Raw genomic sequence first — 14389 nt, forward strand, 5'->3', positions numbered from 1 at the left:
GTATAAGGGACCAAGGGAGCAGGGGACAGGAATTTTTTTTTAGGTTTAAGGGGTTGCAGAAATTTGTAGAAGGGGATTTGTAGTGGGAGGTAGAGGTGATAATGGGGATTTGCTGAGAGATCGCCAGCAATAAGGAGAAGTAGAGAAAGTGTTAGTAGGTGAGAATAAGAGAGGGCATGAGGTATCTGTTTGGGAAGGAAGTGTTTTATGTTGCCAAACAGGTTTGTACAAGTGGTCAGATGAGTAAGATGGAGGGTGAGATGAATAGTTCCTTGCTGGGTTAATGGATGTGGGGGTATTTCAGGAGGTTTTGGGAAAGTGCGAAGAGGAAGATAAAAGATTGTAACATTGTTTACATTAACTATGTCTGTAATTATCTTTGGTCCCCTAATAGTTCAATTCTGGTATAATTCGGTATGTGCACTTAGAGTGGCACTTGAAAGATGTTACATTGAAAAGACCAAGGTCTGAAAGATCGAAGGACTTCGATTTATACCACTCAGTGTTCAGGTGTGAACAACATGGGAGGGGGCTACTTATAGCCTAATCAATACTCAATAAATCCAGCAGGGAAAGAGACATTACAGCTCAATACAGACATACCAGGGGATGAGAAGGAAAGATGAGAGATGTGGACAATATCAAACTCTGGAAAAGTTGGGTGCCTTAGGCTAGGCCGCCACCTTTTTGCAGTGGCCTAGTCTGAGGCTCCAGTCACACGTCCGTAGTGTGTTTTTTGCGGATCCGCACATTGCCGGCACTAATAGAATATGCCTATTCTTGTCCGCAATTGCGGACAAGAATAGGACATGTTGTATATTTTTTTTTCGGGAGCGCAAATGTGGACCCGGAAGTGCGGGTCTGCATTTCCGGAGCCGGGCCGCACATCGTGCGACCCCATAGAAATGAATGGGTCCGCAATTCCGTTCTCCAAATTGCGGAACGAAATTGCGGACGTGTGAATGGAGCCTAAAAGATGCACAGATCTCCCATACAGGGATAAGCAGGAGCTCAGCTCTTCTGCTCTCATGGCCCAGATCGGAAGCACCGATCTGGGCCATTTAAACCCTTAGATACCACAGTCAATAGCGACTGCGACATCAAAGTGGTTTAGACGGAGGGCGGTACTGATGTCTGAGTATGGCATCTGGGGGCCTAATGAAGGCCCCCCAGCCTGACCTCAGTGATTGCATATAAGGGCTGTACCTCTGTTAGTGCCTCTATAATACACTGTACAGTGTATTATAGAAACACACAGAAGATCGCATGTCAGAGTCCCTTTGTGGGACTAATTAACTGTAAAATTATAACTTAAATAAAACTAAGCACTTACACAGCTCAGTGGAAAGAAAAATAAAGTTATGGGTCTTGGGATGCAGCAATGCAAAAATATATACACGGTATATATTTTTTTTAAAGGGGGGTGAGGAGTTTATTGTGCAAAAATGAACACCGCAAAAATGATACTGTAAAAACTCATTGGCAGTATTGCTGCTTTTAGCCACCCCCCCCACTCCAGAAAGATTTAATAAAGTTCATCGGTAAGTTATGTGTACCCCAAAATGGCTCCAATAAAAGCTACAACTTGTCCTGCAAAAAAAAAATATATATGGAAAATTAAAAACTACAAAGTTATAGCTCTTAGGATGCGACAATGAAAAAAAGTCACTTGGTCACTGAGGCCCAAAACTGGCTGATCACTAAGGGGTTAAAAAGGTTTTCCAGGATTGTAAAAACAGGGCTGCTTTTCTTCCCGAAACAGTGGCACCTCTGTCCACGGCTTGTGCACTCCATAGAAATGAGTAGAAGTGAGCAGCAATTCTGCGGATGGTATGGGGCTGTTTTTGGAAGAACCCTGAACCAGTCTGCTATAGAGCCCCACAAGTGATTGTCTCCTGGGGAAGAAGGTAGACGGCATTTATCTAGATGTGATGGTGAGCAGTGGTAGGTAGCCCAGTGATCGTCTCCTGGGGAAGAAGGTAGACGGCATTTACCTAGATGTGATGGTGAGCAGTGGTAGGTAGCCCAGTGATCGTCTCCTGGGGAAGAAGGTAGACAGCATTTACCTAGATGTGATGGTGAGCAGTGGTAGGTAGCCCAGTGATCGTCTCCTGGGGAAGAAGGTAGACGGCATTTACCTAGATGTGATGGTGAGCAGTGGTAGGTAGCCCATATGCTTGGCTCCTATGTGGGGGTCTTATTGTTGTTTTCCTAAGGTCGTACTTCACAGGCGCTCCCAGCATGCCACCTGTCTGATGTCTCACTATTCGGCCTAGGGACATCTGAATAATACATGGAGTTATGCCAGTTACAGTACATCCAGTAATCTGTTCACAATCTAGCTTTATAGAATTATTCTGCTCATTAGTCATTGATTCCCATTTCTGACATATCCACAGGATAAAATGATGATGGTCAGATGAGGGTCCAACCTCTGGGACCTCCATAGCCGCTGTGACTGGAGATGTGGTCATGCTTGTAAATCAATCTCTATTGACTTTTATGGAAATTATGATGGGCCGATTATCTGACAGATAATTGAGAAGGACTCAGACGCTCGTGATCACGGTCAGGTCATCTGCGGAGGTGTCTGCAGCATTTACACGCAGAGATCCCCTCTGCTGTATGGGGACAAGCCAACAATTCAGCAATTACTTCTTCCCATAGAAAATCATTGTTCCAGCGCAGTAGATTGCTGTTTATACTCCAGGATCTGCTGCGCAGGAACAAAGTTTTCCTGTGGCATCTGACCAACATGATCACCCGATGAATGAGCATTGGCTGACACCTTTTACACTAGCAGGAACGAGCATTTCTACAAAGGCTCTTCCCCAGTATTCGGTCCGTGGGAAAGGGTCCTTCTTGTCCAGTTAGTGCTGACAGTGGCTGCGCAGGGACACATCCCATTGGTAACGCCCAAGTGTCAGTTTATTAATTTATTCTTTGTAGGAATAAGGGCTCATGCACACAAACGTATTTTCTTTCTGTGTCCGTTCCGTTTTATTTTTTTTTGCGGACTGTATGTGGAACCTTTTCATTCAAATGGATCTGCAAAAAAACGGAAGGTACTCCTTGTGCTTTCTGTTTCCATCATATGTCCGTATTTCGGTTCCGCCAAAAAATAGAATATGTCCTATTGTCCCCATTACGGACAAGGGTAAGACTGTTCTATTAGGGGTCAGCTGTTCCGTTCCGCAAAATACGGAATGCACACAGACGTATGTTTTGCGGATCCGTCTTTTGCAGACCGCAAAATACATACTGTCGTGTGCATGAGCCCTAAAAGGAAGAGTGCAGCACATAGAAATAAGATGTTCCAGACCCTATATTTAATGGGAAATGCAAAAACACTTCAGGAGAACTGAAAGGGTTTCTATCACTTGGTATGACATAATTAGCTGTCAGACACTAGCGATCTGCTAGTGTCTGCTCTGGCCAACCATCCTACTATAATCACTTGTGGGGCAGCGGTTTTGCTAAAAAACTAACTTTTATAAATATGCTAATGAACCTCTAGGTGCTATGGGGGCGTCATTAGCACCTAGAGGCTCCGTCTACCTTCATACACAGCCGCCGCCCAGCGCGTCCCTCCAGCCCGCCCATGTCCTCCTCCGTGTGACGCAGCGGACGAGTTCTCGCGCATGCGCCGTGCGCGGCTGTATTCGGCGCATTTGAGATCTCAGCTCGGAGCGGTCAGACATTCAATGCGCATGCGCGGCTGTATTCGGCGCATGCGCATTAAATGTCTGACCGCTCCGAGCTGAGATCTCAAATGCGCCGAATACAGCCGCGCACGGCGCATGCGCGAGAACTCGTCCGCTGCGTCACACGGAGGAGGACATGGGCGGGCTGGAGGGACGCGCTGGGCGGCGGCTGTGTATGAAGGTAGACGGAGCCTCTAGGTGCTAATGACGCCCACATAGCACCTAGAGGCTCATTAGCATATTTATAAAAGTTAGTTTTTTAGCAAAACCGCTGCCCCACAAGTGATTATAGTAGGATGGTTGGCCAGAGCAGACACTAGCAGATCGCTAGTGTCTGACAGCTAATTATGTCATACCAAGTGATAGAAACCCTTGAAGGTTCTTTTTAAAGAGGACCTCTAACCTCTCTTGACTATTTACATTCCCCATGTATTAATTCTACAGCATCTATTCTCATGACTCCTTTGTTATGCCATTCCTTTATTATTCCTGCTAGAAGTTTATAAATGAATTGTCGGTGGTTTGCAATAAAGGTCCAGATGGGTGTTACCAGTTGGGTGGGGTGAGTCCCTGCACAGTCTGACACTGGCAGCACAGATTGGATAGTAGCGGAATGTGCTTGGACACACTCTGACTGGTAACACCCAGATAGACCTTTATTATGGACTACTGTTAATTTATTCATAAGCGTCTGGCAGGAATAATAGAGGAACGGTCCAACATAGTCCTAAGAATAGATGCTCCAGAATTGTTATTACATGGGTAGTTGCTTCCACAGACACGTCAGGAGAGGGGACAGGTCCTCTTTGAATGTCCCTCTTGACATTATATGGACAGCAGTGTCATACATGCGGAGCTCTTGTTTAAGGCTTTCCTTTTCCTCAGGAATTCTGATTTGGTGAATTCTTCATTAAACAGGTATAAAGTCCAGATGTAAGAAGCAATTTTTCCGGATAATCAGAAGAATGCCATTTATAGGTTCAAAAGTAAGTAAACTCGACCCCAAGTGTTTTATTTTTCCCTTTGGCGTTTGTGAGTTGCTGAACCCGCTGGATAGTTATTGATAGTACAGTCCTGCCATTGTGTGGTGACATTGTTATTTCCCACGTTCCACAAAGTGACTTTATTATCACGGGGCACTTCTTCTGATTTCCCTCATCTGTCTCAAAGTTTACTTCCAGTCACTGGACTGAAGTTTTTTTTACTCTGACCAGCTGCCTGTTCTATCTGTTAGCATTTTTATTTTTATTTTTTATCATAATCACCCTGCTGCTCTGTTCCAACATCCTGTATCACTACAGCAGTCTTCTGGTCCCTGTCCTTTAAACTGTTGGATAGACACGATATCCTGCACCTATGCCACCACTGACTGGCCTCAGTGGTGACATGTTCCCAGTTGGTTTGTCACTGCTGGGTGCTGTGCCACTTGGGGAAACGTCACCTCAGAGGTCAGTCATTGGCTGCAAAAATGCAGAGAATCAGCCGCTGCATGCTGCGGTTTGTGTCCGGCTGATTCCCGGCAGACAGCTGGATCGGATCGTAGTGCTGCCAGTCTGAATGTAGCCTAAGCATGGCCAGCAGTACCTTAGTGCAGCACAAAATACCACAGTGCAGCACAACATACTGCTAAACCCACTGCAGTATTCCACTGTATCACTGTCCTTAGGATGGCGATACAGTTGAATTTAGAAGCGGACCTATGGCCAGTCAGAAATTTCTCTGTAGGGTCTATGGCTAGTCCGCCCCTGTCTAGAAACCTTGTTGGCCATTATCATATATTGCCACAATAGATTTTTACACACACACACACACACACACACACACACACACACACACACACACACACACACACACACACACACACACACACACACACACACACACACACACACACACACACACACACACGGTTTAATCTCTAAACTGAACTATGAACCTTGAACCCACACGTGCTTATAAATCTACCTCCTCGGATGACTAGTGCCCTAATAGACTGATAAGACTAGTACAGCAAAGTGTCCTTTATCTTAATAGAGAAGAGATCACAACAACTTTTCTAGTACAGTATCGGTAATTTTTAGATATATTTTTTCTCCTAAAGTAATTTACACTTAGTAGAGATTTGTACTGTTTGTTTACTATAAAGACCTCTGTGTCTCCATGGTAACAGACTGCAAGCAAACCCTGTAGTCTGATCCTTCAGTCTTTGTCCTTTTCCATATTTCTTGTTAAGCTACCAAATGTTTGGGACCCGTGGAAAGTATTATGACTGCAGGAGCAGACTACGCTCAGGGTTTGTGTTCCGTTGGGAACCCAGAGCATTAGTCATAGGTATAAAGAGAACTTTATTTTTTTTCGTTTAACCAGAGGTGAGACCTTAAGTTTGTATGTTGTAGCATTTATAGCAATTCTGTAAAATCTTAAAGGATTATCCATCCTCCCTTCATGAGCAGGAGCGATGTAATAGAGCCACTTTAGTGGCTTCCATAGACTTGGCTGCAAAGTGTTTATTATAGGGAAGTTCTGATTCTTCATTTTCTTTACACAGATCCAGAATGAACTCAATAAAGCTTTGGATTACATGGCTCATGGAATGCTCAATGAGAAATACGGAATGAGCTTTGTAAAAACTCTCCCGCACACTGGACTTAAGCAAGAACAAGTTATGGAGAAGTTAAAGGAATACTCTGCTCTAAGTATAACCACCTGTTTACATGATAACTGTTCAGAAAATAAGGAAAAGAGGATCCCAGAGAAATTCCCTATCAAGGATTCTTAAAGGGGTATTCCCATCACAGACAATGGGGGCATATGGCTGGGACTCGCACCTACAACGAGAACGGAGCAGGGAGAGCTGTGGCTGGAGGAGCCCTGATTTCCTAGGGTCCGTCCACCAACCGCTGCTCCCATAGAAGTGAATGGGAGCGCATCGCGCACGTGCAGCTCCTGCTCCCATCCATTTCTATGGGGCAGACTGAAGTAGCCGAGCGCTGGTCCTATAGAAATGAATGGAGGGAGACTGCGCTCTGTTCTCCTTGTAGGTGCGGGGCTCACCTCTAGAACCCACACCTAACAGATAATGGGGGCATATGCCCCCATTATCTGTTATGGGAATACCCCTTTAAGGCCTTTATAAATTTTATGACAACATGCCTAAGAATGATGAGAATTCAGAGTCTTAAAGGTGTCCTCCCAAGATTTTCAAAAACTTGAGTAACTGCAGGAAATGGTACAACAAAAAATAACCAGTACTTCTCTGTAAAAGCCGCTACTGACCATGCAGCAATGACTTCACGAGCATCATTCACATGACTGCTGCAGCCAGGTACACGGTGACTGCTGACTCCAGTGATTGGCTGCATTCGTCATGTGAATTATGTACATGAAGTCATTGCAGGACTCCTATAGTGGTGGCACTTGAGAACCAAGTGATTTAACAGGTAGTTTTTTTTTTTATGTAGTTTCCTGTTCCTACTTAAGTTTCTGGAAATCACTGACAACCCCCTTAAGAATTTGCAATTTGATGCCACATTAAACAGTTATGTTGTGCTTTTTTTTGTTTCGGTTTTGCTATTATCGTCATGGTTTTAGAAAAAGCTGTTTTAGGGACGGTTTTCTAGAGCTACTACTGTGATCATGTAAACCCCAACTTGTGGTTTTATATGCAGTTCAATTAAATTTTCTTCACCATTTAAGTTACTGGGTGAAACTGGCACCAACGCAGTAATTTAAATCTGCATTGTGTGAACGGGATTTCATCCCTTGACGCTGTAGACTAGCTGGACGATAGTTTATTGTGATTGCTGGAGCCTCGTAGGCTGCTGTAGACGCAGTGGTTTGGTTGACGGCTTTCTCTCCTGACTCCCTCTCAGATTCCCCATACACATATACATTTGGCACGGCAGAACTTATGTATTCTATGGGGAGCCTCGTCCAGACACTGGAAGAACAAAAAGATCTGGTGGAAATTAGGGCTGCAGTAAATGATGATTTCAGTAATTGAGTAATCTATTAAGAAAAAAATAATTAATAGACTGTTTTCCTTTATAAAAACACATCAGACCCCCTGCCATCAGTCCCCAACACCCTTCGTTCCCCCCTGTGCTATCAGCCCAAGTGCTTCAGTTCCCGCCCAGTGCCATCAGCTCCGTTCCCCCAGTGCCTTCAGCCCCTCTGTGCCATGTCCCCAGCACCAGTGAAATAAAATACTTACCTTTCCTGTAGGGGCTCCGCTCCACAGCTCCTTCCTCTTCTTTGCGCGCTGCACTGGATCCTGACGTCACACGGCGTCGGGTCATAGTGCACGCTTACGTGCACTATGACCTGACGATGTGTCAGGATCCAGTGCAGCGCTGTACTGGCCGGTGGGTGACCACGGAGAGGTAAGTAATAGCAAGCGCTTCACTCCCGCTCCGTGGTGACATGACATAAACGAATCCTCGATGCAAAAAATTTGCATCAATGATTTTTTTTATTTTTTTTGTGTCGAATTACTCGATTCAGTTAAGTAATCGTTTCAGCCCTAGTGGAAATCTTTCTCTCCCCCCATGTTCTATGTTGAGGGAGAGTCAGGAGCTTCCCACACAGCTTAGACTGTCAGCCATGGGGGCCTTTACTCCACTTTTTTCCAGATTTGGTTGCTACAAACACCAGATAAAATATACAAGTAGTTCAGCTTAACACCTTGCAGGAGATTGTCTAAAACTATACATTGTGGTCGGTCTTTGTCTTTTTATTTTTTATTTATTTTTCTAGAATTATCAAATATATAGACATAGTGAAAATATACTAGAATTCCAGGTTGTTTGTATCAGAGTCTTATAAAATCCGTCTTGTAGTGCTTTTATTAATGAGTTAAAATAAAGAAGGAACTCCAAATTGTATCCACTCTAAAATGCAGGACCCCCTCTTAAATTGGCACTGTGGCCTATCTATACGAAGCCCTGTGATCGTTTTAAACACATTTAAAGGGGTTGTCCAAGTTTATTTTTTATTCATGACGTGTCCTCCGGATAGGGCATCAATATCAGATCAGCGGGGGGTCCGACACTCAGCTGGTTGAAGAGAAAGTGCACGTCGTGCCATCGCTGCCTTCTTTTCATTGTTTTCCTGCTCACTGTCGCAACAGCAGCGATGATGAACAGGTGTAGTTACAAGAAGCCGTCCTATTCACTTCAGTGGGACGGCTCGTTCCTATCCAAGTATATAGGACATCAATAAAAATAACTTGGACGACCCCTTCAAGGGTTAAGGTATACGGCAACATGTGTCGCATGACACAAAGCGTTATGGCTACATGGCGACATTTGATATAATGTATTTCAATGGTGTTGCTATGTGGCATGCCACATGTTGTGACCGCAGTAAGATAGCATTCGTAGCGTGTAGCAAGTGACTAGGGTTGTCACGATATCAAAATTTTGATTAGATTTCGATACCACGCGAAAAAAATAAAACCCCAAAAGCTGCGTGAATTCCGCATTTTATGGAACGTCCGGCCCATAATCGAACAGTCCTATCCTAATTTTTTTGGGGGACAAGGACAAAATGTTGCGGTGTAGCTTCTCATTGTCTGCAGTAGACTTGCTGTATAATTTACAGCCCTAATTGTCTGTTTCAGGTGAGGTGTCATGGGAGCAAGGAAAAGTGTCTGGAACGGTTTATAGCGGAGATGAACGGCTTACCCAACTTCTTGTGAAGGTAGAAGTCAGAATAATGCTGTGTCCCTGCTCAAAACCCCCAGAAATATCAGCGGATTGATACTCTGCTGGGGCTGCACTAGAAATGGTTTGAAGGGGATGTGCAGTGGTATATATTGATTACCTATCCTTAGCATAGGTCATCAATATCAGATCGGTGGGGGTCCGCCTACCGGCAGCCCTGCCGATCAGCTGTTTAAAGGGTTTGCTGTGCTCATGGGAATTCTCCTTCCTCTTCAGTATTTTCCTGGACGCCATCTCTCTTGAAGCAGCAGCGCAGTGTAACTACAGATTCTCGTCCTATACAAGTGAATGGAACAAGCAGTTGTAATTACACCGCGCCGCTACAAGGGAGACATCGTGCAGCTCAACTTTGAAGAGGACACATAGCTTGCACGAACGCCCTAACCCCAAATAGCTGATCGACGAGGGTGCTGTATATATCCTGAGGATGGGCCATCATTATGAGACCAATGCACAAGCCGCTTATATGAATGTATATGACAATGGGGAGACCTGAACTGGAGTTTCTCTTTGCAGCTCTCTGATCCAGATAATGGGGGGAGTGGTTCCTGAACGTCCTCTATGATGTTTATAAGGTGCCTATGGAATTCATGCTTCTATAGTGCATGTATTTGATTCATGTGAAAGCACGCTTAGGGGTACAGCTAAGGGTCCATTCACACGTCCGTAGTGTATTGCGGATCCACCCGGCCGGCACCCCCCCCATAGAACTGCCTTTTCTTGTCCGCAAGAAAAGGAAGTTCGAGTCCGCACTCCGGAAATGCGGATGCGGATAGCACATGGTGTGCTCTCCGCATCCATTCCTGCCCCATTGAGAATGGGTCCGTTCCCGATATTGCGGAACCCATGCAGACCCATTTGCGGATCTGTGAATGGACCCTAAAAGCTACGTTGTTTCTCATTGAAAATGATGTTAAAACCATTCTCTTTGCTGTATACAGGTGTATGGAGAGTTTGCCTGGAGCAATCCTTTACATCCTGATGTTTTTCCCGGTGTACGTAAAATGGAAGCAGAAGTAATAAGAATGGCGTGTAACCTTTTTAACGGAGGTCCTGAGACATGTGGAGCAGTGAGTGATTTTTCTTTTCTCAAGTCTTCAGCACTGTTAGGCTCTAAGAAAAGGAAGTGCAGTGTGAGATTCGGATTAACCCCAGCAGGAGCTGTTTCCTTTTGTGATTAAATACTTCAATATCCATGTTTTTTTCAACATAAGTGCGGTAACACCTTTAGACCTCAAGCACATGGCATTGCCATCCGCACAAACCCCATACCGCAGCACATGTGGACCTATAGGCACTGTGGGGGGTCACTTGCCATTGCCCCTAGCCAGAATGCTGATGTTAATAAGTTGTAAACTGCAGGTTTTACACAGCCCTTGCCAGTTTCCAAAAAAGGTGGTGTGGAAGAGGTCATAGGCCCTTGTCAGATTTTTCATAATTTACGCCAATTTTCTTGCATAAATGGTTACCGGAAACTACACCAGCTGGCATAGATTCCACTCTAGGCGCATGGACTTCTGGAGGATATGGTTAATTTAGGAAGAAGCGGGAGCCTCCTCATGAATTAGGCACGTTCTCCAGCAGCCCAGTGGATATCAAGATCGGAGAAGAAAACATTGATCTCGATGAATGAGTCCATGTACAGCGCCGTTCTTCTAGCCGAGAATACTTCTAAAATACAGCAAGTCATGGATTTCATATGAATTCCTGAGAAAAACCTGTGTGTGCCTCTCACCGATGATCTGTTGCCCATAGATCCCATTCCCATTTTGGTGCTGGCTAGCTAAGGCTTCTTTTCCAGAGTTAGGGTGCATTCACACAACTGTGCCATGTTTTGCGGTCTGCAAATGGCAGATCCTGGCCGCGTGCGTTCTGCATTTTGCGGACCACACATGGCTGGTGTAATATAGCATTTAGTAATTATAAACAAAAAGAGGATGACAGGGAAAGTTATAAGATTAGGCAGAGCGAGGCCAAGCAAGTTATAAGAGCTTCTAAAGCACAGGCAGAAGAGAAATTAGCTCAGTCAGTGAAAAAAGGTGATAAGATATTCTTCAGATACATAAATGAAAAAAGGAAACTAAAACAAGGAATTACCAAATTATAAACAAAAGAAGGAAGGTATATGGAAGAAGATAAAGAACTAGCTGACTGCCTCAATGAATACTTCTGTTCATTTTCCTTTGTAAAAACTGAAGGAAAAGGACCTCAGTTAGGGAGGAATACTAATGAATCTTTTGATGCATGTGTCTTTACAGAGGAAGAGGTTCTAAGTCAGCTGTCTAAAATTAATACAAATAAGTCACAGGGGCCTGATGGGATACACCCGAAGCTATTAAAAGAGCTCAGCGGTGAACTTGCAAAACCATTAACAGATTTATTTAACCAATCAATGGTAACAGGAGTCTTCCCAAAAGATTGGAAATTAGTAAATGTTGTGCCCATTCACAAGAAAGGTAGTAGGGAGGAATCGGGCAACTATAGGCCAGTAAGCCTGACATCAATAGTGGGGAAATTAATGGAAACCATACTTAAGGAGAGGATTGTGGAACATCTAAGATCCCATGGATTGAAAGATGAAAAACAGCATGGGTTTACTTCAGGGAGATCATGTCAAACTAATCTTATTGATTTTTTTTGACAGTTTGACTAAAATAATAGATGGAGGAGGTGCAGTAGACATCGCTTATCTAGACTTTAGTAAGGCTTTTGATACTGTCCTACATAGAAGGCTTATCAATAAATTAGAGTCTTTGTGCTTGGACTCCCATATTGTTGAATGGATTAGGCAGTGGCTGAGGGATAGACAACACAGGGTTGTAGTCAATGGAGTATATTCAGACCATGGTCTTGTTACCAGTGGGCTACCTCAGGGATCTGTTCTGGGACCCATATTGTTTAATATCTTTATCAGCGAAATTGCAGAAGGCCTCGATGGTAAGGTGTGTCTTTTTTTGCTGATGACACAAAGATTTGTAACAGGGTTGATGTTCCTGGAGGGATACACCAAATGGAAAAGTATTTAGGAAAACTAGAGAAATGGTCAAAAATCTGGCAACTAAAATTTAATGTTGATAAGTGCAAGATATTTCACCTGGGGCGTAAAAACCCAAGAGCAGAATATAAAATCAGTGATACATTCCTAACCTCAGTATCTGAGGAAAGGGATTTAGGGGTCATTATTTCAGAAGACTTAAAGGTAGGCAGACAATGTCATAGAGCAGCAGGAAATGCTAGCAGAATGCTTGGGTGTATAGCAAGAGGAATTACCAGTAGAAAGAGGGAGGTGCTCATGCCGCTCTACAGAGCACTAGTGAGACCTCATTTGGAGTATTGTGCTCAGTACTGGAGACCATATCTCCAGAAGGATATTGATACTTTGGAGAGAGTTCAGAGAAGAGCTACTAAACTGGTACATGGATTGCAGGACAAAACTTACCAGGAAAGATTAAAGGACCTTAAAGGGGTTGTCCGAGATCTAAATTATTTTTTAAAAACAGTTTACTCACTATTACTAGCCGAGTCAAGGTTCCCCAGATGTATTTAGGTCGTTTTTACACTGCTGCATGGCTCCTATGGTCCCCAACAGATTGTTGACATAGTTGTTTATCTGTGCGATCACTTCCTGCCGCACTGCACTGTGGGTCCCAGCGCAGCATGGCATCTCCCACTTTCTACAGTCTAACATCTCGTCCCTGCACCCGCCCCCCTCATATCGTCCACTCCTCCATCTATCCGCCCCCTTATAGAAAGCTGCATGACCGGTGACGTCCCCGGACTGGAGGGGCGTGGCTTAGCGCTATGTCAGCCAGCCTTGTTACCGCCCCTTCAACTCTGCATAATTACTTAGCGCTAAGCCACGCCCCTCCAGTCCGGTGACGTCACCGGCAGCCTAAGTAATTATGCAGAGTTGAAGAAGGGGCGGTAACAAGGCTGGCTGACATAGCGCTAAGCCACGCCCCTCCAGTCCGGTGACGTCACGGCCAGCCTTATGTCGGCCAGCCTTGTTACTGCCCCTTCTTCAACTCTGCATAATTACTTAGGCTGCCGGTGACGTCACCGGGCTCCCTGAGCAGCCGGAAGAAGAGGCTGCGATCGCCTGCAAGGGACCCGGTACGTCACCGGGTCTAAGAAAACAAACACTTCCGGCTAATAATTTCATATATGAAAACTGGGCTTCACAAATATCTGTCAAGTGTAGGACATGCATGTATGTAATATGTATGTCACTATAGTACTATTGCAACCATGTCCCCAATCCCGGACAACCCCTTTAACATGTATAGCTTGGAAGAAAGACGAGACAGAGGGGATATGATAGAAACTTTTAAATGCATAAAGGGAATCAACAAAGTAAAAGAGGAGAGAATATTTAAAAGAAGAAAAACTGCTACAAGAGGACATAGTTTTAAATTAGAGGGGCAAAGGTTTAAAAGTAATATCAGGAAGTATTACTTTACTGAGAGAGTAGTGGATGCATGGAATAGCCTTCCTGCAGAAGTGGTAGCTGCAAATACAGTGAAGGGGTTTAAGCATGCATGGGATAGGCATAAGGCCATCCTTCATATGAGATAGGGCCAGGGGCTTTTCATAGTATTCAGTATATTGGGCAGACAAGACTGGGCCAAATGGTTCTTATCTGACGACACATTCTATATAGAAAATGCCTATTCTTGTTCGCAATTGCGGACAAGAATAGGACATAATCAATTTTTTGGGGCGGGGCCACGGAACAGAACAACGAATACAGACAGCACACCGTGTGCTTTCTGCATCTTTTGAGGCTCCATTGAAATTAATGGCGCAGCACCTATTCCCCAAAATTGTGGAATGGATGCAGACCCATTCATATGGTTGTGTGAATTCACCCTTAGTGGATCAGAAGAATTCCGTACTGAAGATTTGTATATGGTTGTACAGACAATTGGCATAGGGAGTCTTTTAGGCCAGGCAGTGCTCCTC

The 14389-nt window shown here is 44.4% G+C and overlaps 1 protein-coding gene across 1 annotated transcript in view; it reads left to right on the plus strand.

The window, feature by feature from the left end:
• LOC121004077 (sphingosine-1-phosphate lyase 1-like) overlaps window positions 1-14389 on the plus strand; it is a 120053-nt gene that overhangs the window by 38524 nt on the left and 67140 nt on the right. Inside the window, exons 3-6 of the mRNA XM_040436157.1 lie at window positions 4623-4690; window positions 6253-6400; window positions 9325-9404; window positions 10369-10497. Coding sequence (XP_040292091.1) covers window positions 4623-4690; window positions 6253-6400; window positions 9325-9404; window positions 10369-10497 — 425 coding nt within the window. The remainder of the gene's footprint in view (window positions 1-4622; window positions 4691-6252; window positions 6401-9324; window positions 9405-10368; window positions 10498-14389) is intronic.

Source organism: Bufo bufo, chromosome 6, assembly GCF_905171765.1.
Source record: "Bufo bufo chromosome 6, aBufBuf1.1, whole genome shotgun sequence".
NCBI lineage: Eukaryota > Metazoa > Chordata > Amphibia > Anura > Bufonidae > Bufo > Bufo bufo.